Source organism: Ascidia mentula, chromosome 5 (assembly GCF_947561715.1).
Source record: "Ascidia mentula chromosome 5, kaAscMent1.1, whole genome shotgun sequence".
NCBI classification, from domain to species: domain Eukaryota; kingdom Metazoa; phylum Chordata; class Ascidiacea; order Phlebobranchia; family Ascidiidae; genus Ascidia; species Ascidia mentula.
Window position 1 is genome coordinate 2334060 of NC_138570.1, and position 27580 is coordinate 2361639.

Below are 27580 nucleotides of genomic sequence, written 5' to 3' on the forward strand. Positions count from 1 at the left end.
GGCTAAATTGTTATTCATTGGTGTTATGTCATAACAGTTATGGTATAGTAATACGGTGGTACGCAGTGTATTAAAAAACAAATGAGCGGTACGTGATTGGAAAAAGTTTGAAAAACACTGCCGTAACGGTAATATGTTGCAGTGCGATAAACAAAATGAATAAATGACAAACAGACACAACTGCAATGTCGAGCCAGCTTCGCAACAACGGTTAGAACCGAAACTAATTTCTCAACTCAACAACCTCTACATTCCCGCACAAACACAGCCGAAATAAAATTAAACCAAAGAGACGAGTTTTTCTTAGTTGCCTGAGCTCAAGAGAAAAACAGCTCGAGCATAAACACACTCACTCCATGCGCAAGCGCACACGCGATTATGACGCAAAAAACTGAAATAAGAATAAAGTCACCTGACCAATGTAACAAAAAAAAATATCATCCATGTTTCCTTGCAGTAACATGGAATACTTGCATGAAAATTAAGTAGGGTTCACATTTTACTTTTTTTTCTTTTTTTACATTTACTTTCGTTGATTGCTGTCGATAGACTTTGAGCTGTAATCAAACTACTTGCAAGTAATACGTGACTTAAAACAATGAACGTAAGGGGAACGGCAGACAGCAACATTTACTTGACATCAATTAGCTAGTGCTAAAATCGGCCCCTGCACCATTGAAACTAATTAGGCTATTTGGACCGGTATTTTCCTATAAAAGCCCTTTTCTCAAAGAGCATTGTGAGATGGGAACAGTCCCTGGAGAAGTAAAAACGCGCACATGTGGAAAATTCTCTCCTGTTTCTTCGTCAACACGCGTAGGTTATTCCAAGGTAGAGGCGGTATTGGTTCCCGTCTGAACAACAAGTCTGGGTTGCGTCACGTGATTTTGCTTGGGCACTGTACAGTCTCCGACAGTCTGGTGATCCGTATCTCATTCATAAAATTGGCAAAAAATAATTGATTAGTTTTGTAATGCGTCTTAAGATCACAGTTGCTGAGAAGCATTTATAATGATGCCTACTGATACAAACTGTACACTCTGTAATCCTCGGTTGCTATTGCCTTCAGCATTTCCTGCCTTCTGCTGATTGCTAACCGCTATACTATCATACAGCCGTGTTATATTTAATACTGCGTCATGCACGAATATGCGGTTGCAATTAATTAAACCTGGTGAAAAACACAATTGACATGCGTAGCCCACGAAGGTGGTGGGTGCAGCATGAATAATAGATTGGTTTATGATATCTAGGATGGCAAATGGTTAGGACATATCTAAATTCTGATTTATTCCTCGATATTAAAACTGAGTTTTGAAAATGGATCGTTACATGGCTTATAAAGCTGAATTATTAATGAACCAACTGCAAAAGCTACGTTGGCGTAGAATTAATTGGCAAGGATTGATAAAAGTGACAGTATATTTATTTTTCTAAAGTTTCGAAACACACATACACACTCATATACATTTTGAAAATACGAAACAGTAGTAAAATATATGTGGCATATATAGCAGCTGTACAGAGGGTGAAAGTTGAAAACAAAATACACGTGAAGAAACATAAGGGCAGAAATGTGAAAAAAACTTTACAAAAACACAAAGTGGTGTAGCAAAAGCATTATAGCGAGGAAATTCTTTCAGACTAACTGCTGGAAAGTGCCTTGATACAGATAAGTCACATGAAAGTTACACAGCAAAAAATAACTTTTCCTTGCTGCCAAAACCATTGCGAGTTCTGACAGTACTGACGTCATTTTTCTTGGTCATTATTGTCTGCAAAAAACACAGTTTGTGTCAACGAGATATGAAGATTAGCGGTATGTTACTGAACGTTGCAAAATTTTGAGAGTTTGAACGCCTCCGTGTAGCGGACGGAAAACTGAAACGTTTCGTGATATCAAGAATAATACACTGGGCGAAAATTATCTCTTGGATTTCCAAACGCCTATAACAGAATATGTTAAACCCAGTTTATAAACCACTCCAATCGTTTCCTCAACACAAACACTGCCCCAGAACGTTACCATGGAAACGAAACGTTACCATGGAAACGAAGCGTTTCGAGTCAGGATCTTCTGCAATATAAAGGTGAGGTTTACCTAGTTTTTTGATGAGTGAAAGCGCGTCGCGAATCAGCAGCCCTCCGACTGAGGACTTGTACCGCCCGGCGGGAATCCCCTCCTTCGAGCAAATCCTCTGGTGTGAGTCCAAGGAGAGGGAGAAATTTTCCCATTCGCTCTGCGCAAACACAAACTGTGAGAGTGGTTCCTGTTTGAAGCAAGCCCGTTTTACGACCTAACAGTCCGTGGTGAATGTGTAACTGACGCCTAAGTAAATACAGATAAGACGTATCTTGCTTCTGTGACTCTATATTACGTTTCTACGCATTTGAAATAGTTTAATTTTTCCTCTAATAATATAAATCGGTTTCACTTTCCCCTATGAATACAAACTGACAAAATAAACATTTACCAAAATTCTGGGGTGGTTTCAATTTGCAAAGATGCTGAAAACCTTTTTTATTGTTTTATATAAAAGTGATTTTGAAAACAGAGACTGCTGCGTACCTTCCACTATTTGCGTCGCTATCTTAGTGGCCAACCTTGTGATTTCTTTGGTTTCGGCAATGCGAACCTAAACAGAAAGTGATATAAAGATATATGGATGCAAAAGATTCAACATTTGTCGGTCAATTGTGAAATCAGAATATTGTTAATCTAATAACAACAACAAAAATGAAACAAAATTATTGACGTGGGTAGACATCGATGCACTGCATGGTTAAGATAACTGCGAGAGGGTGTACAGAAGTGGGTACAGGAATATTCTACTCTGTTCTGGATCACTGGCCAAAGACTGAGTCTCCATGTGGTTGTAACAGGATACAACCTTTTTAAAGCAATGCTACAGGTCACCAGACCAACGCACAGGCTTTCGCACACAAGCACTCGATACCCTTATGTTGAAAATTAATAATCTACACAACATTCTCTTCATTCAAACGTTTTAGGTTTAAAACAAAACGTTGTTGCTGATGGTAATTCCATGAAATGATATAAATTGTTTTGATCAAGAACCTTGTTATCAATGCTCATGTGATGAAGGGCTTCGTATTTTAATGTTAACTTTCAAACATGAACCAACCTTACACCATAGAGGCCATAAGGTGTAAGCAGTCAACTAGCAAATAAGGCTTAGCTGCATGTAGATGTATGTTTCATGCCGCTAATACAACTTTTGATACTTGTGATAACTTTTTTTACAGGTTAAGTGCACAAGTGAGCAACGCAAAGGGTATGAATAAGCCATTAGGATGTACCATACTATGCGCTAAACATAGCACGATGATCATTTTCGAAGAATTTAAGTGCCAAATTCGGCACGCTTGTCGTGTGCTTTGCACCTCTGGTTCAAACCAACATAAATTGTAACGTTACAAAATAAAGTAGGCAAGGCCGATCTTGTCCTCTGTGGCGAAACGATTAAACGCAACATGGTCAATGGACACTCTTTTGGCGAATACCCCACATGATTCTCACCTCGGCACTCTTCATTTCCGGCAAACATCCGCATGTTCCGGATCCTGGAGGAGAGGAGGAAAAGGACTGAGCCAGCGAGGATGAGGAGCACTAAGAAAAACAAACAAACGCATCTCTGTTTAAATGAGGTGAAGTCAATAACCCGTGGCTAACGGTTTTAGTGTCAACAAAATGGCATATATTCAAATTGTGAATATAAGGATTTTCACATTTATCTTCATGCTGAGAGGTAGCTGTTCAATTTGTAACTTTCGACGTATTTCTCAGGAAACTATTTTCTGTATCTTTAACGTCCCTGATGCTTTATATACGTATATGTACATATAATGCCTTCATTTATGTCACAAATAGCCAAACCCAACGGCTTAAGCAATGCAGAAAAAAACACTGTATCAATCCATGCCTTGCGTCCGGGTATCTCGCAACATTCCTCTGCCACGTCCGCATCACATCTCAGTGTCACATCTTGAAGGTCAACGATCGCTGTGGCGTTCGACCTCTGCATGAAAGCGACCACAGACCCCGGGTAATCGACCTGAGCCGCCGAATGCTTAACCTGAGTGGGTACTTGCTGGCAGTCCACCATTACAGTCACCTAAAAATAACAAGTTCGTACATTAAAGCTCCAAAAAACACCGAATATTTGAATCGCAAAGAATGTTTTTTTGCAACTAAGGGAATGGGTAGCAGCCATAAAGAAGGCCGAGGTTCGGTTAAAAGCAATTGTTGTCTGCAGAAAATGCGAATTTAAGGTCTATGCATTATTGTTAGATATTTATTGGGTCAAACGTTCCATAAATGGTGAAAATGTGCATGTTTCGACCAGCGGCACTCACCCCGTTGGCGTCAGCCAGTAGCTCGAGCTTGTGGAACCTACGATTGAAGAGTTTGGCAACCATCGGGCCTCCGACTAAGGATGTTTGGACACCGGTTGGAGCGGACCTCGAAGCCCGGGAAATTATGATGGATTTCCTGTCGCCCTGCGTACGAGGACGAAAAGAACAAATATTGTTGCGTTTTTTACCGTCGACAGTAAGTCCACCGAGTTAACGAAAAATTAAACCGAAATCAGCGCTGTGAGATTCTCGAATGTGACAGACTATGAATGGCTCACAGTCACGTGCAAATCGACGCGATTCACGAATATTTCGGTTTCAATGTGGAAGTTTTCGTACAGCCAAATAACACGTCTCTGATTCCAGCAACACACGAGAACGTGCGGCAACAAACTCACGTCAAATGATACAGAGAAGAGGGTTGAACCAGCTGACGTCACCACGTTGAACAGCGTCCAAGTTTGTTTGATTGTCTTTCCATGCATTCTGAACGTGGCGATGAAGGCGAATTCCATGGGAAGACCGCTCGGCAAATGCTGCCTGTAAAAGTATCCAGTTTTACTCAAAAGTGAATTTGTCTGTTGCTGTTAAGTGTGAATGTGATTCCACAATCCAAAATTATGGTTGGCGTTTTCTGTAATACCTTTTTTGACCATAACCAACGACTGCCCACAAAAACCTTTTGTGTGAAACTTTTTGTAAGGTTTGAAATGAGTTTGTATTTGGCATTATATATTAATAACAAAGGTTAAGCGGGCAACATTGTCGCTGTAATGTGACAATAAACACAGAAATCGTTTAACAGAGAGGTTATCGGCTTTGCCTGCTCCCACAAAAAAATCACAACAAAATCACCCCAAGCCGAGACATTTTCGGAAACTCCAACGTGACCATAAATATACAGAAACGTCTTGTGAAAGAACATACACGGACGTGTAGTCAACCAGGAAGTTGCGACAAAAGTTGTGGCTTGGGCGATGCCCGTGGGGAAAATGGTATTCGATCTCGTTCATCGTCAGGAATGTTGCATCGCAACATCATCCTCACGAAGAATATTACTTCGCTACCCGAGGGAATTTCAATTCCTCTTTCGCACTAATCTATGGCAGCTTCTGCGGGGCTAGAGTTCTGCGTATTGTGCGCATTTTCATCGCCCATACTGTATGCTGGATACGTTATATGTCGTGTACATATTATTACGGTTTTTCTGGTTGTTTACCATACGCGTGGCACTTTCTGCTTCAGAATCAGAAAGTTTAACCATGGGTGTTGTTCAGCAATACAGCATGTTACTACAACTGTTGGTTGTTGGAATGTTGCCACACACAAACACAAACCCAATGGCTGTGGCCGTACAAGACGATTGTTTTTGCCAATTCCGTGCCTCCAACATAGATTTTCAATCGCATGGTTTTAAACTTAACCAAAATCCCCCTTTTTTACATAAGCCAACTTAACGGTCGAAATCAGTGTTAATTTTACACCTAGAAATCCCCTCCGAAATAGACAAAAGGCAAGGTTTCTTCCACACAAACGTCACAATGGAGCCATTCTTACGTGGTAGACATAATGGGGATGGCGCCAGATCGAATCCGCATTGATTTCACATTCGCGTTGCTCCCTTTTCGTGGTTTGCCAAGTCGAACGGAGCGAGAACTCGGTCTTGCTCCCATAGCTTCCAGGAAATCCACGCCTGAATGAGCAGGGATCACGTGGTTAGGCCGGTCAAGCGTGGCGACAAGGAAGTATTTTTTTGATTTGAATTTTTTTGAATCGTTTGAATAAATTTAGTTGGTAAATACCATAATAACGGAAACTTTGGGGTCTAAGACAAACACATTTCGTCAAGTTGTTAGTCTTAAATACCAAGCTGACCGATTTTAATCTGAAAATAAATGTTTACGTGGTCTGTGGTATAATTATACATAAGGTGGAAATTGTCAGAGCTATGTAACAAAAAGGGAATAATTCCCAAAATTACAAGGATTGGTAAATACCTGTAGTTTTTTTGCCTTCACGTCTAATTGCTGGACAGGTAGCGTTGGTAACTCCGCTTATCATGTCTGTGGTCATAATATACAGAATAGTTAAACTTTTTCGTGAGTAATACATTGGATGAAACCAGTGGTGGAAATAAAAATATTTCCCATCGATTTACTTTCACGAAAAAATCAACCAGAAAGTTCTACGAAGAAAATTAAAAAGGTTTTTTCTTGGAAAAAAGTTTTGCTTACGTTTTGGTGGAGTTCTTGAAGTAGCTGCTGTCATCGTTGTTGGTTGTGACGGAGATGATGGACCCGAAAAAAGACCGGCAGGTTTTCTTATTGAACTTCGGATAACGTTCGGTTCTGTAAACAATTGTGTTTATGACGTCACAGTACATACCCAATTAACTGGTTTCTTTAGAAAGGAAATTAGGAGTGAAACATAATAGGAATTGAATGAATCGAGTTCCCAAAATGGGTTGCAAAAATTTACAAATTTCACACAAAATACAACATTTAACTGTAATATCTAGAAAATAAATATATAAATATTGGATGACTGTCCAACAACGACTAAAGATCGTGGAATTTTATTTAATTGAAAGAGGAACAAGCGAAAAGGTTTGGGAGGCTAGGGATAATGCGCTATATGGTGCAACTATATTGCAAGATCAAGATATTTGTTGGGTTATTTGCTTACGTTGTCTACTGCTGGAAGGTGTGGGGGGTTTTCTTGCAGGTAGTTTGCTTGTGGTGATCGGTTCCACCGTCCCGAAGTCGCTGCTGCCACAGATCAACCTCGTAAGACGACCTTGGAATTTCCTGGTTGAACTGTAATCGTCTGCAACACAGTAATATCAATGTGACAAAACCTAATGGAAAACGTAACTCTTCACACGAAATGAACAAATGGATTAAAAAATATAAAAAATAGATGAATTAAGATCTTTTGTGTAAATTAAAATTCTTCCTAAAATCTAAAAGTTGCTTAACACGAACACCACAGTCTCCATCAGATTTAAATCAAAGAAAACTCGTTATAACTTTTAATTAAAGTGTTTTTGTAGCGCAAGACTAAAGTCGGTCTCAGATGCACGCACAGGTTTTTTACTAACTTGTGTGTAAAAACAACAGAGATCTTCAAGTCTCGTCATCACCAAATTTGCAATTGCTTACTTGCATAGAAAACATGATCAGAATCAGGATTGGAGGCGAGAATTCCAAGTTCACTGAGAGCAACTTTTCCAATTCCGATTGCAAAAATCCTCCAGCCCTGGCTGTGCAGAGTTTGAACAGCCTGAATTTTGAAAATTTGTTGACATTTGTTAAACTGCTGTTTTGCTAAAAAAACTGCTTTTTTAGTCGTAATGGATACGCTATAAAAAAAACGTATTAACGTAGATACTATTCAGATATTTGCCAAGAGTTAAATTCACGTCTGCGAAGGCCCTTTTAGCGCATAGTTTGTTCGTAAAATCATGTAAAATATCCGAAACGCCACTGTGTTATGACTACTTTATATATTTGTAAAGGACTATGTATCTTACGTCAGCTACACGTTCCTGATCCTGGGGTCTACCATCTGTAATGACGATCAAGAGTTTGGTGGCGATGAGGTTTGGTCTGACTTCTGCATCTGCGTAACTCCGCGACACGTAACTAAAGACAAAGCAAAAGCATCAGTGACTATTAGGTTAATTATAAATTAGCATTTGTTATATAAATTAAGGTTAATTCCCATTAAGTCGAATATCAAAATAACTTTACGACAACACTTTTTTTCCCATTTAAGTAGTTACTAAAACTAATCGACTCACCGCTATTTTACCAAAATTTAAGGCAAAAGCACCTGCGCGAAATTAAACAATTAAAACATTGGGATCCAGTACATTTTGGCAAGAAGTTATTTTTGCAAGTCATTACAGAAAAACAGGTAAGTCCAACCAAGCACTTAAGATACGTCCAGTCTTGCAACTCACCGCAGCGCCTTCGCAGTGTAGGTGTCGCCAAGCCGCCACTTGAGGGCGTCAATGGCTTCATCCACTTCTTCCTTATCCTTGTGTTCTCCCATCACAATTTCTGTACGCGGCCACGTGGAATATTGCAAAACCCCGACCCTCACCACTTCGTCGCCGATGCGGAACCTGACGTAAACAATGTGATAGTGATGTAACAAAGTGTGTTAACTGTTCAGATTTGGTCTAACGTAAGTTGCAAAAATAAAAAAGCACTCCATATTGTTTTGTACTGTAACTGTTAAAATAAGGTGTAGTGTTTGAAGATATTTGTTTCATAAAATCTCCCACCGTATTTTTGTGATAACTTTAAACAATAATCAACTAATTTTGCTTTGCACATAAACATTAATTACAACCCCATCTTACTTTTCAGTCATGTTTTTCATGAAAGTCTTGACAGTTTTCCAGTTCTCATGTCCAACAGAAGTCGATCCATCCACCAAGAACATGAGGTCGGTGGCTGTGTTTGCACAATCTAATGAACAAGGGGTCGCATATTAACACTAAAAATGAGGTTGATGCTCTGTAGGAGAACTTCCTGGAATGTGAAAATTTGTGAGTTTTGTTCTCCAACCAGATTTATTGGAACTCCTCTCTAGACCTTCCGGGTCACGGTTTAGAAGTACCCAGGACTAAAATCTACACGTCAAAAATTCAAGGATTACGTCGACTCCGCGTTGGTCCTCATAACTTGAGTATTTTTTCCAGGATATACAGGTAGAGTATCATATGCACGATACACTATCCACGGTGATTCGTGTACAACTAATGCATTCCTTACAATTGCAATATCAGTCTCATTTTTTAATTATTTCAACACGCAATAAAGAACCACGTACTTTTTTTAATTCATCCTAAGTAGAAATCCTACAATTAGTTTTTGCATCGAATATTTAGGTGAAATATTTTGCATCTTCTTACCGGGTTCGACACGCTCGCAAACGTTCCTCAGCAGTCGGCTCTGGATCGTCGTAATCGCGTTGTAGTTCTTCACGTGGTACGTGTTGCTATGCGATGGTGTTGCCATGGTAGCACTGAGCGCACCCATGTTGGCCCGACCAACCCCGATCGTATAAACCTCAACGTCTGTAAGAAGTAAATGAGTTAAAAAATGGTGTGGATTTGATTTCATGCAGTGTGATTGGAGAGGGTGGATTTGACACGAATGAGTAAAATGCGTCTTGAAGCATTTGATCAAACTTTCAGGCGCCTTAAAGCAGAGGTCGGCAACCTCTGGAGAAATATTTACCAGATGCCTGATTTGGACAAACAACTGTATCTCACAGTGTACATGACCATGTATCGTTTCTGAGGACGTCGTTTCAAGGTCCGAGATCAGGTTTCAAGGAGATTGTTAATGATCAACTAAAGTGATATCAGTACAAACATGTTTACCATTGTCCCGCAGACGGTTGGCGGCCACGCTGACTTCGTCCTGTGCGTCACCATCGGTAAACACGATCAAAACCTAAAAAACAAACGAGAATATAAAATAAACATTCTTATCCGCCATTGCGTTCTTTCCGCGACAAGGGCCCAAGTGTGTATTTGCCTGAACCAAATTCAATTGAACGTAGCGCCCGTAACCAACAAAATTAATCCGTGTTGGCTACAAAACCACCAATTTGTAGCATGGAATCAGCATCACACTGTTTGAAGTACGGTTGCTTTCAATCAGACCTTCTGCACCTATTGGGATTAACAAGCGGTTGGCGACGTTATTTGGCATCAATTGAACAGGGTGCGAAAACTATTACTGCGAAGGGCTGCGAAATCTAGTTACTTTTATCAAATGTCCACAACGAGTTTTCGCGCGACCACAAAAAATATACCTAATTTCTCGGGTCTCAAATAAGTGCATGGCTATTTCACTGCGCATCATTCAACACAGTATAACTGTGACGTAATAATGAAACAGTTTAAAACAATACACCCAGTGAACAAGAAAACTTGTAGGCCTACTTGTGTTTACAATTTCAGCGAACCAAAGTGAAAAGCCTGGTAACACCGAAATTGGGTCGCGACCCACGATTTACTGACCCCTAACCTATGTGAATATTTCAATACATGAGCTGAATTTACCTTCGGGGCTCCACGCCTTGCTCCATGCTGATGCGAAAACCCGATATTTCTGATGTACTCGAGGGCGGATCCTGTGTGCGTTCTCCCAGTGGCAAACTGGATATTCCTGATCCCGTCGATCAATTCCTCCTTGCTCTCGTATTGGCCGATGTCAATCTCTGTGCGTACTTGGGACGAATATTGAGTCTGGAACGGTGAACAGTAACGGTTTAGTGCGTATGAGACTCATTTACTGCTATACGAGCATTAGTTACAGTTCCTTAACTAGATTTTATGCGGACATAACATCTTTGCATACAATAATTATTCAATCCATACTTTAATGTACATTTTACTTGTCAAAAAAAGCGAAATTTGATTGTATAAATAAAATGCATAACAGAGTTTACATACATTAGCAGTGGCAGTTTTCAAAACAATAAAAAATTGCCACTGTATATAGTATACAGAATCTGAAGTCAGTTAGCGAATGTTCAAAATAACGGCACACAACATTCTACAGACAGTTCAACAATCCTTGGGCACCAAAGCGAAAGAACACGAGACTCTCAGTAATAATTAAACCCTCACCACTCCGATCTTTGTGTTGTACTCTCCGATCTCGAATTGTCGCACGAAAGAAATCATCCATTCCTTGGTTAGTTCGAAATTATCTTCTCCAATTGAACTTGAACCGTCCACCAAGAAGATGAGGTCCATCTCACTCTCAGCACATTCTGAAACAGAACATCGAGTTAACTTCATGATATGATGCAACATTGGACATCTTAATATCTTTTGTTCTGCGACCTCATCTTAAAAAACAACTTCTATGCTACGCCTTGATTGGAAGCCTTCACATTAAGATAATAAACGCCTTTTTACAAAAATAGGATATTCTCGCTTTGAGACCCAAACATTACATTTTGCGTATTGTAAGGAGGGTGGGATAACTTTGGGTGTGGGGGTGGCAAGTGAGATTGGAAGGCATTTGGAACCCCAGCAAAACTGTTTTTCCAAAAGTAGTTTTAGCTGTTTTGAGTTTAAGGTTATTTTCAGCAGAGCTTGTAACAGGGTGTACTGAGATTCTTCTTTTAGTAACATTTCATTCAATTAAGAACCGCACCTGGTTTTGTCTCCCTGCAAATCTCCCCCACCAAATCGCGACGGAAACGGTTTATTGCGTCATAACTGGCCGCTTCTTGGACGTGCGTGACCACTGGGGCGGAACCGATAACCTCTAGGGCTGATGTCCACGTGTCCCCGGCGCCTGAAAATTAAGTTTAATCAAATTTTATGAACAATTCAGAAGCAATCTGGATTAAATATAATCCGCATAACCTTAACCGCGTTAATTCGGTAAAACAAAATAGGTTAAAACATGAAAAGTTCAAAGTAAAATAAAGGGTTGTAACGAACCGATTGCAAATACATATACACCATCATCATGAAGGAGTTTAGCGGCTTGTTCAATGTTGTCGCCTGATCTGCCATCCGTGAGTACGATCAACACCTGGAACATTAAAAAAAAACGAAATGCAAGTGACGGTAGTTAAAACACACACATTATACATCCAAAAGTTTTCAAGGAAAGTGAAGGGTGTCATATTTGTGTTTTATCACAACAACCAATGCTGTTTTTACGCAAATGAACAAAAAAACAATGAGTATTTAAGTAAATGAACCAATTTATTGGAATCACGTACAAATTGCCTTTAACATTTAAGGGTTTGCAAACTGCGATGATCGCAACCTATTCAAAGTGAAATAAATTACTTTTGGTGCTCCGGCTCGGCCTCCGTTCGCTTCAGAAAAACCCTCCTCTTTCATCTGACGTAATGCTTGTCCTGTGTAAGTCGGTCCTCCAATCAAATCCATCTGATCGATGGCATGTAAGATCTCACGCTTGGACGCGTGCTCTTGAAGGTTAAACTCGTGTCTGACGTCAGACGAATATTGGGTTAAAGCTGTAAAAGAAGAGGAGGCTATGACATGACAATACTTCAAATATTTGCGATGAATGTAAACATATGAGGAAATGTTTTCATCAGTATAATGTAAGAGAGGCACAGTAAGCATGACTAAATAAAAGCTACGCCAGACAAAACAAGATTCGAAAAATTTATTTATCCTGGGATAACTGTTCCATTTTCTCGTTTCCTATTCACATGTTTAAGTTCCTACCAACTCTGGTCGTATATTCGCCCACGTCGAAAGAGTTGACAATATTCTTCATCCAGGTCTTCACTTTCTCCAGGTTCCTCACTCCGATGCTCTCAGATCCATCCACCAGGAAGTGGAGATCAACCTCCTGACTTGAACACTCTGTATAGAAACGATGTTTAAGTGAGAATAAAGTTTATACGATCCAAGTTAAGCCAGCAATTTGTCTAACCTAAATGTAAAATAAACATATAAAATAAACATAAATGGAACAGTCAAAATAAACATACAGGGGTTGTCAAAGCACTTTACCATTTCTGAATTAGCAGCTCTTGGAAAAAAAAACTTCTTTCCTTTTGCATCATTTCATAAAAATAATATCAAACAATTCATGTTTTCAAAAATTTTAAGTAATGCGAAATAGTTTAAATTTATATGTTGTCCAACCTGGTTCTGCCTGTACACAGATGAGAGACACCAGCTTGCTGTGCATCCGCTGGACTTCGTCGAAACCCGAGGCGTGAAACATATTGTCATCTTGCGCCACCATCTGGCGGAGTTGACTCGGTGCGGTGTTGCCAACACCGAATACTAAAGTGTGAATCCCGATCTGAAAATGAATTCAATTCGTCAATAGATACCGATGCAACTACGAATATAATTTCTATTTTTGTTTGATGCTTGGTGTCTTTTTAAGCACAAAAGCTAAAGGTTTGGATGCAGCATTTCAGTATGTAACTTGGTGGTGCACCTGTGTATTTTGTATTTTAAGCTCCAGGCAAAACTTAATACGATGACCCACATATTTGGTATATAAAGTAAGTTTCAGGGTAGTACAACAGCTTCCGCCTACCTGTTCAGCACGCTTAGCGGCCACTGTGACGTCATCTTGCGATTGTCCGTCGGTTAGAGTGATCAGAATACGAGGAACGTTGTCACGTGATTCGGAGAAGACGCTGTTGATGGTGAAGTCGATTGCACGACCGATGTTGGTTCCGCCACGCTGGTACCTGAAATATACAAAATATATTTGACTTGTAATAGAAACATTTGCATTCCATGCATGCATAAAATTAAGATTGCGTCGTATCTATCGCTTGTTTAATAGTGTTGTGCAACATAGGAGACTTCTGTTCAGTTTCAGTTGCAAATTAGCATCCTGCAAAGCTGCTGTTATGGTAATACGTAAGGCATAATTCTGAGAAATCATTCGAGCAAATATTCACAATTGCTTGGGGTAAGTTTTCACTACTCAAATCATTTAATCATTAGTGAATGCAAAAAAAAACACGTTTAAGATCAAAACATAGTTCGACACTACCATGGGAAGCGCAAAGCGGTCTGTAATGACAGTCTACCTGATGTTTTGAATTGCCATCAGTACAGACTGGGTGTTTGAATGATCGTCCAATCCCATTTCCAAATGTGGCGACTCCGTAAATTGGACGACGCCCACTCTCGTGTAGTAAGGACCGACCTACAAATACAAAGTTCGAGTTTGTCGAAGTTGTGTATGACGTCACAATTAAAACAAATATCGCATTGTCCTTTTAACAATTAAAACTATACTAATAATACAACGTTACACTAACAGGGTTTGTACACAGTTATGAAAAAATATTGAGACGTGCCCTATTTTTAATGATGTCATCTTATGCTTTTAAAAGTATTGCAAAAACAAGCTTAAGGTGATGCGGATATTTGGGGGTGTTCTTAAATTGTCCGTTTGTGGTCACCAACGTGACAGATAAAACTCTTGAAGGCACAAAATGCGAGGAAAACTCCTCTAACACCGAGTGAGTTTACAGATCGAAATCACAAATCTCAAAATGTGATCTAGGGTCAAGTCACAGAGTGACAATCCACACTAAACAGATGTTAAAAGGCATCGAAATCTCTTGCTTGACGGGAAAACGTTATCAGGGATTTGACCAGGGTACATCCAATCGGCAAAAAATCAAAAGCACAACAAAATGGACATGACAAAAAGGTGCTTTTGCACTTTTAGTGTTCACTTCTCCTTTTAGCACGATCAAAGTTTTTAGTTCATATCACTGTGGTAAGATTAGGGCCGCGTACAGTGTTTGTGTTGTGAGTACTAGAATCTAAGCAACATAGTAACACATATACTGAAATAACCATCGTTTAAGTTAATTACTAAAATGTTCATCAAGATTAAATAATTCACCACAACCATGAAGCCTCGTTGTACACGCAACGTCGTTACAATAAAACCAACTTTTATTCAGTCCCTTAAACAAATGATCATTATAGAGCAACCTGAAAAGCGTCAACGATATTCTTCATCCAAAGTTTGAGCTTCTGGAAGTTTCCATAACCGATAGAGTTGGAACCATCGATAAGGAAAACGATTTCTGCGCTTGCTGATGGACAAGTTTGTTCCGTTTCGCTGCAGATGCTCTGTGCAAAATATCGCAATTACAGATCTTGCAAGAAACAACACCTATTTCACACCAAAGCAAGCATAACCATATCACGTGGTTAAATTTGTGGACTCAGTAAATTCTTGTCGGTTTTCTGGTTACCTTGATCAATCCAAGTCTCTTCATCTCAATTAAATCGAAATCCAATGCCTCTATGACGTAATTGTCGTCCGGGTCTGACGCAATAATCTGAACCTCCTCAAGGCTGTAATCGGCGACTCCAACCGCGTACACGGTGATACCAGCCTGCTCAACAAACAGGAAAGTTCCGCAACTGAACATTTTCTAAGATTCGCTTTTCCAACGTTTGCAGCTAAACGAGACTGACTGATAGCATATGGTTATCAGTAAATAACAACGCAAACTGAAAGATTGCCAAAATAGAAAAATCGTCACAACAGCACGTTATAACGATATGGCCTTCTTCACCATTCATTGTAAATACCTCATTAACGCGTCGCGACGCAGTCTCCACCAGGTGGCGCTCCTGTGCTTTTCCATCGGTCATTACGATTGCAATATCGGGAATATCTGCCCGGTCCCCGGTTCCTTCCGTGTATATCGCGTTCTGGAAAATGGTACAATATAATGAATATTCTATACAAATTGTAAGGAAAAAAACGCGCACAAAGACATTCCCAAAAAGGGTGATAGCGTATAACGACGTTAGTATAATTTGTTCGACTTTTTTTTTCCACATGATAAGTCATCACCCACCAACAAATACATGAGCGCATCTCCAGTGTGGGTGTCTCCCATGACGTAATCCATACGATCGATAGCATTCAAAACTTCGCGCTTGGTCAGAAGTTGTCCAAAACTTAAAAGAAAATAGACATCTTTGATGTTCAAGAAACGCGAATCAAGAAGACGTCTAACCAAAACCTTTATTTGTGACATGAATACAAACATGGTACTTACAAGTTGATCCAAAGGATCGCTAAACTGTTATGTTTCGGAGAGTTCCGCATCTAAATTATATATTATAACACAACTTACTTGAATTCTTCCTGTACGTATGTGCTGTATTGAATAACTGCTACTCGTGTTTGGTTTGGCCCGATGTCGAACGCGTTCACAATATTTTTCATCCATTTCTTGACCTGGAAAAACACGAAGCCATTAAAACTCCCGGATACGCAAGAAGTAGCTGATAATCTGTTCTTGTGTAAAAACACAACAAAAAACTAATTTGTGTATAAGCTGCAGCTTATACACAAATTCATATTATTGGCTCCACATGCTTATCAAAAAACTAATTGCTCGGCAAGATTACGAAAATAAAAAATCTTTATTAGACCTTCATGAAGTCGTTGTAACCGATTGTGGAAGATGCGTCGATCACAAACGCCAGATCGTACGTAGCAGTTGGACATTCTACAAAGTAAGAATATTTAAATAAGCTGAAGAGATGTTACACTGTAAAAGAACCGGAATTCGCGTCAAAACATCCGTGAATATAACTTTGGTCTCCCACCTTTCACGGTTTGCTCGCAAACCGCGTCGATCAGCCTTTCCTGTATTTTCCCGATGGAGCGGAAATCCTCCACCTTCGAAATGTTAATGTGTAAATTTTACCGTGGAAAGGATATAAATGGAAATGTGTCTCCATTTAAATATACATTTGAAGCAAGTGTTTTGTTGACACTTGTCATCTACTTCAATATTCGTTTTTCTAGTGTGAATTTATAAATTGAACATTACGTCTGTAACTTGTGTGGTAAGCCTAAAGCCAAATGCAAAAAATATGAAAAATATCACCCACGAGTTTTTGCAGAAACAATTTACATTAGAAAATTATGCATTGTTTCTCAAACAAATCGGTAATGTCCTAATTACTTTAGTCCAATTTCTCAGAATCTTTCAGGTCCGCTACCATAAAATGGTCTGCAAAGTTGGAAAATTCGTGTATTTCAGCGTTCTATGTTTCAATGTGGATCCACTTAAACACTTGAAGCGACCACAGACAATAAACAACCCACCATGAAAACACCTTCCGTATCGTCGGCCATGTTGGCAATCTGGCGTAGCTCGCTTACACCCGCCGATGACGTCATGTCCCCAACTCCAACGGCGAAAGTTGCGATGCCAGCGCTTCTGAATGCAGCGGCCGCTTGTTTTGCCTGCGAATGAAGGTAACGTCGGTTGAAGGGGGTTCTTTCATGTGACGCACGCGGTTTGTATTTATATCCTGCTGCCCGGTGATGTTTACCACGTAGATTGGAGTGCCGCGGGAGCGGGTTATGTTATTCAACTGTTTAAGGCCACGGTTTGAAAACAAGTGGCTGCGCGTGGTGGAAGAAATTGTTTTGAAGGAAAGTTCAATCAATCGGTTGACCCGCGGGCAATCTTCGGCTGCGATGCGAGTTTTTCGTGAAGCTGTTTGCATTGGATTTTTGTTCCATCTAAATATCAGTCTTGTCGACTTATAATAACCCCTAATTCTATATTATCCAAAAACTGATATTATTACCCCAAATTTATCATTAACATTCAAGCTTCATGGTTTTTATGCGCACATTGGTGTTATATCCAGATACCAACCGTAACCATATTTCTTTACTAAATCATCATCCCACAAAAAAACTGCTTCTCATGGAGCAGAACGAGCAATTAGTTGCAGCAAAATCACGAACCAAATGTGAACATTTCGCGACCCAAAATAAATCCAGCAAGTGACAACACATTAACAGCGACCTAAGACCTTTGCTGTAATAACAACAAACGAACAAGAATTACAGCTACAACAAACAAACCGACCACGGGGAGCGGCCACCCGGATTGGCCAACACCCAAAATAAACCTAAAAGTTCTAAAAACAGTCGTTGTTCGTGGCGAAGGTCGCGTTGCATGCTTCAGTTTTATAGATTAAATAACGCCGTTTGCAGATGAAAGGTTACGTAGATGGCTTCTGAGATAATCGAAAAATCTAAGACAGACATTTCTACTTTGATTTCTGCTCGGTTTGAATGCACGCTTGCATCCGAAGACGGATGACCAAAAATAAACATGCATAAGTGAGGAATTTTGTGATGCTTTTAGTTTGCGCGCCTAGTGAATGATAATGATGGACAAACTTCACGGGCTGCTGTCCAGGCGTTGTTACGCACACTTACGCTAAATTGTTAACAAGTAAACAGAAGCTTGCCATGGCATTATAAGTAACCTAATTTACATGGAACAACGCAGGAAAGTTTCGTGCAATCGCATGATTGGCAGGATCGACCACTGCGAAGGTCCTTACTTCACGATCACAGCTGTCGTATCGAGATCATTAGTTTTACAGGCTTCGCAGCCCAGGCATAGCAGCCTAGCTGGATTAGTCACTTTATATGGAATATACATTGGTTGAAAATTACAAAAAAAAAGAAAAAAAATTAAAGGAAAAAAACAATCATTTTTCACCTCGTCTTGGCTTCGACCGTCGCTAATGACGACAGCAACCTTGGACGCCCCCTCCCTCGCTCTGACAAATACCTCGTCGATGACGTATTGAAGAGCTCGTCCAGTTCGCGTGTTTCCTGAATTAATATTACGTAATGTTGTGGAAATTGTGAGATATTAGGTTGGGAAGAAGGGGTTTGTGTATTTTTGTGAACGATGATAATTGATATAAAACTACCGAGAGGTTAGGTGTTTGGAAAATTCAATTTATTTGACATTTTTATAAAAATTTAATTTCACAATTTGCACCCTGAAAATACTCCCGTTATACAACGAAAAAAATTCGCTGAGTTTTGACTCGTAGGAAATCTTTTTATAAAACAATAGTTTCGCAAAATGATAAAAGCAACCTCAAGTTTTCTAAACGTAGCAAATTTACCAGACATATGGGCGATGTTGTCGATTCCACGCAAAACTCCTGCGGCGTCTTCGTAAGAATCCAACTCAAATTCTGTGTGGGGATGTGAGCTGGAATTAGAAAGACAAAATTAAATCGTCAAACTCACAGTTGGTGAGCAAAACACTCAAAACGTGTATCTTCTTTGCATAACTGCGTGATGTTTATTGCCAATATTGAACAAAATACCCAAAACGTGTAATGGAGATTACAATTAGACAAATAACCATTGCCTAAATATCCCGGTAAGTAAGTTGCGCAGTGCTTGTTGCAAATATAAAAAAAATCTGGCTAAACTCTTCTTGCGATGAAATGATTGAAGTTTTAGGGATGCACTGATACAGAAAAGATTTGGAATCGGCCGAATCCGAGTAGTATCCGGTACATCCCTAAGTTTATTTACCTACGTTTGCCTTCCATGTGGTAAGGCATCCCTGCAGGGATACAAAAGAACATATAGGCTCAGTACATAGAAAAATATATACGCATCACTAGAAATACTACTTCTTGGATTTTACGCCTGGGTGACTTTCGTGGGAAGAAATGTTTGGGAGATTCGCCTTTAATGCCAATGTTTGAAAAAATATCAACAAATACTTCGAAACGACTTCAAACCCCTCTGATAAACATAAAAAATTGTCACAATTCACAGAATTTCAAGGTTATTAGATTTCACTTCCAAGGTCAAAGGTTAGGTGAGCGCGAAATATTTGCTCCCGGTCGTCACGCATGATTGGATTACTGTTTAACAACATGGACCACCGATAGCGATAATAGATCAATTTAAATGTAATTTGCAATTTATTTCAAGCAGAAAATATATAACCCTTTTCAGAACGAGCACAAATATACCGTTTTCTTGACGAGGAAACAACATCACAAGACCTTTGGCCACAAAAAATCGTGTTGCAAAAATATCCAGCGTGGGTTTGTTTGTTCTTCCGAACCGCAGAGCAAAAAAGAAAATGCACCACTGTCTGTCGCGACACCCATTACCGCTTGCAGTTTGAAGACCCCAGGGGCTTTCTGACGTAACAAAACGGCAACAAACAGGTAAACACACGTCACAAAGAGAGGTTAAAGCCAGACGCGAATAGACGCAATTTGCTATGGAATAACCGCATTGTAATTGGCGGAGTCAGCAGAGGGAAATGCGGTAAAACTGCGGTTAATTCTGCTGTTGAGCATTGCACAGATGGCACAAAGGTTAACTCGTTTAATGCTATGCATTAACACAGAAAGGAAATGCAGAAATATTTCTAAATACCTTATGTCTGAATTTAACACATTAATTAAATGCAAACCTATTTAAAACCAATGCAAGATACCGAGGATTGGCCTGCAATACACACATTCTGAGGATCTGGAAATTATACCTCCAATGCACCCAAGCTACAGTTTATGCCCAGCTGCTGTGCATCGGACCAACAAAGAAGGCCATTGTCTAACAAATCCTAGAGCAAATATCAAGCTTTCCGCAAGGTACACAGTATGGAGCAGCACGTCAATTATGCTGGAAATCAGACTGTAGTGGCATTGAGGCATATTGGGAAATATGTAGAGGGGGTACTTAAAGGGTAAAAGCCTAGGTTAAGTTTGAGGTCAAGTCAGCAGCAATGATGGACGCATTTGTGTAAACAAACACTCGTCAACTTGACGCATAGTAAGTTTGTGTGGTTAGACCAACAAAATACACAAAATTGTCGTTTGTTGATAATTGTCGACATAAGTTTGGGATTATTGGAAGGAACATGACTGTTAAAAAACAACTATTGGGTTGTAGTACAACTACATGTATCATGCAAAAAAATTCCTAAAACAATGCCGGATTTAACATTATACAAACAAGGCCTCGGGGTCAGCCAAATATCAAAAGCCACCGAAATAATCTTATGACGTAAGTTAAAGTTTAATAGTCAACAATGTCCTCTTTGCATCGAAAGTTAATTTCTTCACTAACTAAAAGTCATGAAGCTTATGCGGGCGCCTGTAAACAAACATAGTTTTAATTACCTTCGCCGAGATTTGAACCCGCGCTATCTCGCACACGACACTAATGCCGCAACGCTTTCAGTTTTCAAATCAGGGTTAATGACGTATTTGTAAACCAGCGTCTTAACCCCGTGGTGCACACGAACCAACGTGACCGCGGCGCACCCGGGCGCTAATCTCCTATTTCAAAACACTTGTTGTGGTGCCAGTTCCACTGTAGGCCGCTATACAACCTTACAAACGCAAAGGTCGCCCTGTCGTCGGTGCGTTTAACGCTATAACTCGAAACCTCCTGTTGCAAATGTTCCCGGACACGCGGGCCACGGTAACGTACGCCCTGTGTGGTCCTGATTGTTTTGTAATTTGTCTTTGTGGCGTAGTAGATTGTGAGGCAGAAATTCGCCCCAGACTTGTGCGATTGATGAGAAGTAAGTTGTCGCTCTCAGCGTGCGAATAAATACGTTCGTAAATACAACTGGATTGTTTTTGAAATGGTGAGTGTTTTAATTATGTCATCTATCAGAAGGTTAAACAAAAGGCAATTTACTAATGCTTCTTTTATCTAGCACGTTAGCATGAATGGCCTGCAAGATTAATTTTCACGGTTTGGAAACAAAAATGCATAAAAACCGGTGATGTGTAATCGAATCAACCCGAACACGATGCCAATTGTTTGCGAATACCGGATTTTCCAACAATTTAGAACCTTTCCGGTCATCGAACGATGTTTGGCATCACTTCTCACGTCAATTCCGATCCCCATTGGCATGGAAAGACGAATCACGTGCAAAGTTTTGAGGAAATTATTAACAGGAACGTGGGGAGGGTCGTCGCGAGTTCGGTTTAAGTGGGTTCAGATTATGTAATGGGGAAACGGGTTTTGTACATTCCATTGTGGAACGGAAAGGGGGAAACACCCTAGACCAGTATTTCCTGTCTAGAACACCCGACACATATCACCACATTCAACAGTCAGTGTTTCCCAAAACGGAACTTTCGAAAAGTGACATCAAAACTAAACTATGCAAAGCATTTTTTGTATAAGTTTTATTTATAAAAATTGGCCTAACTTTGTGCTTTTGATTAAAAATTATTGATTTAGATTCGTTTCTTTAAATTCGTAAAACCTATACAAGAAAATATGTTCGTAAATGCGTTAAATTGGGACAACACAAGCTAGTCTTTGTGCGCACTATCTTGGTAATTGGTTAGTTTGCCGATAAAAATAGAAACATCTTGCAGTTGAATCAACCCTTCAAAAGTACAATAAAAACGATGAAACCAATTCAGGTCGTGGAAAAAAGAAAATTCGTTGCAATGGATGACAAAATTTTCCGTCTTCAAGAACCAACACGCAATGCGGCGAAAAATTTTTCCCCAGTCTTAAATTTGCGACGCCGCAATACTGGAACTGTTTAGACCTGGAAACGAGCGGGAAACCGGGCTGTGTGGACGGGCGACATCAGAAAAGGCCGAGCAATCCAAAATACGAACGTCGAATCTCTCGATAATCGCAGCCCCAATCGCAAAGCGTCAAAACGGCATTAAAAGAGACAGGGGCCCAAGTTCGCATGTGAGAACTGCGATCTTTTCATCGATTAGGATCAAGACACTTAAAAGAAGTTTGATGGTGCGAGACACCTGGCTGTGGACGCCCCTTCTATGTTGGCAAAACAATATCTGCTGACGACTCTGTGACATACCACGCGGGTTAGGATGTTTTGAGTTTTCGTTGCGAATTTTTGGGACCAAGTGTGCGCCTGGGGGGCGATGGGCGTTAACTTGGGAAGGGTTGCGGTTATGATGTTTGGAGTGCGGAAAAAAAGAAAATATAACGGTTGCTTTTAATCGCATGAAAAATAAGCGAATTAGTTATTTGGGATTTACTGCATGAAAGCGCTCAAATGAATATAATGCGTTTAAAACTTCACCAAATTGGACACGCTCGATGAAGCAACATTTTCGAGCTGATGAAATGAGTTACGTTTGACTGACTTTGACCCCGCAACTATTGGCGATCAAGAATTCCATTTTAAGAAAAATACGCAAAAATGAGGATATGTTGTCATTGATGTTTTCGTATCACTTGGGCGTTACCGTGTCATTATGTTGAATAAAATATTTTAAATTAATCGCTTTCAAAAGGTTGCACAGTAGGAGGTCGGCACATCCGGCTGTTTATTGGAATTCATACGTGACTGAAAAAATTTAAATTAATAGTTTAATGTCAGCCGCATTCCAACGTTTGGACATAGGGCTATACGCAATGATGTGGGTAATCACCTAAACGTTACAACCATTTGAAGCAAAATACTGTACGCATTGTTGGCAGGAATCACTTCCAACTGTGAAACACTGCTTAAAGTAATGATATTTTGAGGTTGGCACTCCAAAGACGCTGTTAACAACGTTAAAGGGCAGTAATTTGGCCATCACGGGTACTAGTTCAAAGATCAAGTCCACAAATGTATTCCTTAAAAGTGCCACCATGTAGTCCTGAGGTTTGCAGACATCAATGCCAACCAGAGGACTACAGTGGCAGCCGGTAATTTCAAGAAGACGCCATATCCGATGAGAGCAATAAGGAGGCAATGGCCCCTAAAACAGCCAAACGGCCCACAACAATAAGAACGACGAACCTGAAACAATGACCGTATTCTAAAACGGAGCTTGAGGTAGGGATGTCGAGGGTTGGTGGACCGACAATTTATAGCGCGACGCCGTATTATCGTAATGGTTGGGTATGATGGAACAACGGATCTGTCTGTTTGAGCCGAGCTTGTAGGATTTGCACGCACGGCATGGAGACTTACAACAGGTGTGGAGACCATAGGCCGCATACACCATTGCACGGGATTCTGCGGTATTAAATTCCAGGACGTCTATACGGATTATGTAATGCAGCTATCTTTGGTCTTTAGCCGGCGCTTGACGCCGAAATAAAGCGAGAATGGTGTGCAAAGGGGGGGGGGGGCACTTTCCGGTTGGGGATACGGGTGAACGGATTCCTGCTACTTCTGTAAACTTCAAAGAGAGCTTCTAGAAACGTTTTAAACCAGGTTGTTGCTGAAAAAACGACTTTCTCTAACCACAACATGGAACTTTTTACAATCACGATTTTGTAGTCACTTTTGTAAACGTGAAAATAGGTTATTGGTGGTATAGCATTGATTCGACATAGCAACCGTACATCGTCGTTAAGGGGGCTATGACGACTGTTTGGGCTTTTCAGGTATAGGAAACTGCGCAATTGAATGAACGCTGTTGCAAAAACTTCAATTTATTTCCCTAACTTTTTGGCCGGAAAATTTCGTCCAGGACAATTCAAAGACGACACGCTTTTCAATCGATTCCGATCAAACCGGGCAAAAGACATCACAACACAACAAGGGAATCATTCCAACAATTTACAAAAGCAACATACTCACATGTGCATATAAAGCCACCTGTTTTCGTGATTAATTGAATCAGTTACAAACAGACATGAGGGCAGGCGTGGAAATCAATGGAACCTCCATCGTTGCGAACGAACTTTCCGCTTCACGAAGCGAATCATCAACAAACCAGTCCGATATTTTTCATTCAAATTCAAGATATTGCCACAAAGGATGTAAAACGTTGGGATTCCAGCATTGCTATAAGCCCCGTAGCTGGTTGGATTTACAACATGTGATAACGTAAAGGTTTATTGGCCTCAGTTTGTTGCTGACGTCTTGGTTGGCCTAATGTCAGTGTATTTTTCAAACCTGTACCTCTTTTTTACATTAACAAAAACGGTATGTAAATGTCTTCTTACAATTAAAGCACTTAATAGTTTAACCAAAAAGGGCGTAAGAAATCCCAATCACGCAGCACACCGATCCAATCACATAGTAGGCGTTACCTACAGCCAGGTCTCGCATTGCCAAGTGCGTGTACTTAACGCAGCGACGACAGTTGCGCATTAACCGGCATCAGAGGTTTGAAAGCGCAGAACGTGCGTTTTAAACCGCAAATGTCCCATGCGTCAAGGGCTCTGCAACAACTTGTTCACTGGGTGATTTGATGTGAAATATCGGGAGGTGGAACCGTTTGGGTTCTAATGGAGGCGGTAGGAATTTTCTGGGACTCGACTGAGCTCCTTGTTGACGGTTGTGGGTTTTGTCCGACGGCGCCGGCATTTCTTATGTGGCTTTGGGCCCAATTAAGTTACAGCGACTGTTTATTAACCAGTACCAAAAAAGATTGTGCAAGATCCTTTGTTTACAGAAGTATCAGAATAGTGGCACATGGTGTGTACTGTCTTGGTGCGTTTATGACGATAAACAAACCACGCATTCGTAGGTTTTGTCCACCTCCCAAATGCAAGAAGCAAAAAATGAAACACAAACAACAACATCTTAAAGCACTGCAAATCCTGAGTTCTCTTAACACAAACGATCACAAAATTTGAATTTAAGTTTCAAACCCCCTAATGAGCTCAATCATTGTACACTCCAACTGCGTCGAGTGCAAGCAAGGGCACAATCTGATAAGGCGTTTCGGTTCAGTGGCACTACGACGTGAAAATGCACTGACCTGTACTGGACGACGGCCACTCTGGTTGTGTAAGGACTGATGTCAAAGTTGAGGGTCATGTTATGAATCCACTGCTTAGCAAGTCGAAAATCTTCCCTGGAAACACTGCTTGATCCGTCCACGACAAAAACCAGCTCCAATTTGGTGGTACGACAACCTGGTAACAAGTTGAGTTAGTTTGACAACTTTAGATGGGTGTCTATGCCACTAATATCAATGCGGTAAGTTCAATTTCGTTTTTGAAACCAATATCACAATGCTTTTACAGTGAACTTATACACATTCCTGTAAACAACTGCATATGAAAATCATCATTTTATGGCCATCAAGTAACAGATCATGGAGTGTGAGGATTAGTATAGAAAATCCATGACTATAAAACCGTATGAAAATTACCAACACAATACAATAAAGAATCCGTGTTGATACATAGTAAAATTTCTTACCGGGAACCCCGTCGAACATTTGCGATCGCCCAAGCGTGCAGAACCACGTGACTGCAATCAACAACGCGATTTTCCATCTTGTAAACGTCATAATTTTACGTCAGTGAGCGACTTCACAAACCTTGCCCAACAGAAGTCAGTAGGCCTTAAAGAAATATAAAACATAAGAGGAAAAACATATAATAGGAGCAATTGCAACCGAGGATTTTATGAACAATTGGTTCGTTCGCAAATTTTACAAACGTTAAAAGATATCAATATAAGCGAACAGATCGGAAAGCTTTACACTATACGTAAGACACGGGCTAACTTAACTCCACGAAGCTTAATTTATTAACACTGTAGACCGCCCAAGAGGGAAGCATACGTCAGCCTATGTCGGGCTTCCTGCAACTTTGTAGCAATTGTACACACATTATACTGTACGTGTTACCTTACGACCCCGACTCTGTGCACACTAACATGTGCGTTCAACTTCTCCACCGCCCATAACCGCCGGTGCTCCTTATAAAGATCACAGTTGAGGGATCTTTTTTTCCTTTTTCCGCCTTGTCGTCGCTTCAACGGAGGATTATAGGAAGTATCAGGCCTGTGTTAAAGCCACATTTCCATCTATTTCCGACTGTCGGGCGGAATCTGCCAATTGTCTCCGCGACGGTAAATCCTAACTTTGTAACGTCACAAAGCTGCGAACAATGACTGCAAAACGCGGGCGCACGCGAGAACTGCGATTTGGAAAAACACCACCTTCCATCGTGAAGACTATGGCGTGCTCACTTGAATAACAACTCCTTTTGATCTTGATCAAATGCACATTGCATGAAACCGCATTGATGTCCTGCAAGAAGCAAATAAATGTATTGCAGATATTTGCAAGGGACTCGCGTTGAACGAAAAGGAATTGGGGCCACACACGTTGCTCATGCCACGCGCGCGCATTTGGAGACTGGCTAATGGCAAGATTTGATAACCGACTATTTGCGCGAAGATCCGCGTGCGATCAACTGTCAATTGACGATTTGTTTCTCGTCTTTTCCCTCCATTGCCCCGGGTTTAGGAACGGCTTTAGGTATCGGCACCTTGACGTTGGCAAGGCTTAAAAACAATCGCTGTTTTTCACATTTTCAGATCGAACCTCGCTCAGCTGTTGTGTTACTTTCTCACGGAAAACGTGACATCGACGGCCAAAAACAGGGACAGAGTAAAAAACGCGTTTTTGGTTTTAAATGTTGATCGCTTGCGTCATCCGTTGCCGGTAAACACATGAGTACAACACAGGCGGAAAGTGATTACGTCTTCGGTAATTGGCGCTTCGCCCAATTCAGGTGCTTAAAGGAACTATTGGTTCTTAGGCGAGAACATGGGCGGTGGTCAGGTGTGCTGAATCGTGTTATTAAACGTATGGACACAAATAAATATTGCGTTAAACCGTAAAGTGCAAGACAAAGTGCCAGATTTCCGTCGTCGTGGCAGCTCGTCACAAAAGCAGTGCCTTATAAGGAATTTGAATTGTTTGTGTTATGAACGTCAGATGTTTACATTTGTTGCTTGTTTTAAAATATCACAACAGTTTTCATTCTTGCATTATTCAAGGGTAGAAAATATTTATTTCTGATGCAGCACTGGAATCGCAACTGAAGTATTTCATTTACGACATGTCTGGACACATTTAGTCTTACGCATACGGTGCTTTCTT

At 40.4% G+C, this 27580-nt stretch overlaps 1 protein-coding gene across 1 annotated transcript; it reads right to left on the reverse strand.

The window, feature by feature from the left end:
* Positions 1 to 1408: 1408 nt before the first annotated feature.
* LOC145903366 (collagen alpha-6(VI) chain-like) lies at positions 1409 to 26339 on the reverse strand. The gene is made up of 39 exons (XM_082991443.1): positions 26318 to 26339; positions 25885 to 26029; positions 25439 to 25595; positions 18872 to 18960; positions 18454 to 18569; positions 17031 to 17171; positions 16526 to 16598; positions 16349 to 16425; positions 16048 to 16151; positions 15766 to 15868; positions 15494 to 15616; positions 15151 to 15294; positions 14885 to 15025; positions 13963 to 14081; positions 13458 to 13614; positions 13052 to 13214; positions 12626 to 12766; positions 12218 to 12408; positions 11861 to 11954; positions 11568 to 11711; positions 11033 to 11178; positions 10463 to 10648; positions 9776 to 9848; positions 9302 to 9466; positions 8747 to 8855; positions 8342 to 8506; positions 7910 to 8021; positions 7539 to 7659; positions 7063 to 7203; positions 6612 to 6725; positions 6375 to 6440; positions 5935 to 6070; positions 4776 to 4917; positions 4378 to 4521; positions 3945 to 4136; positions 3542 to 3631; positions 2570 to 2636; positions 2102 to 2240; positions 1409 to 1775 (listed from the first exon to the last, which is right to left on the reverse strand). The coding sequence occupies exons 2-39, from the start codon at positions 25973 to 25975 to the stop codon at positions 1769 to 1771; spliced, it is 4683 nt and encodes a 1560-aa protein (XP_082847569.1). The 5' UTR covers positions 25976 to 26029; positions 26318 to 26339; the 3' UTR covers positions 1409 to 1768.
* Between the last annotated feature and the right edge of the window lie 1241 nt (positions 26340 to 27580).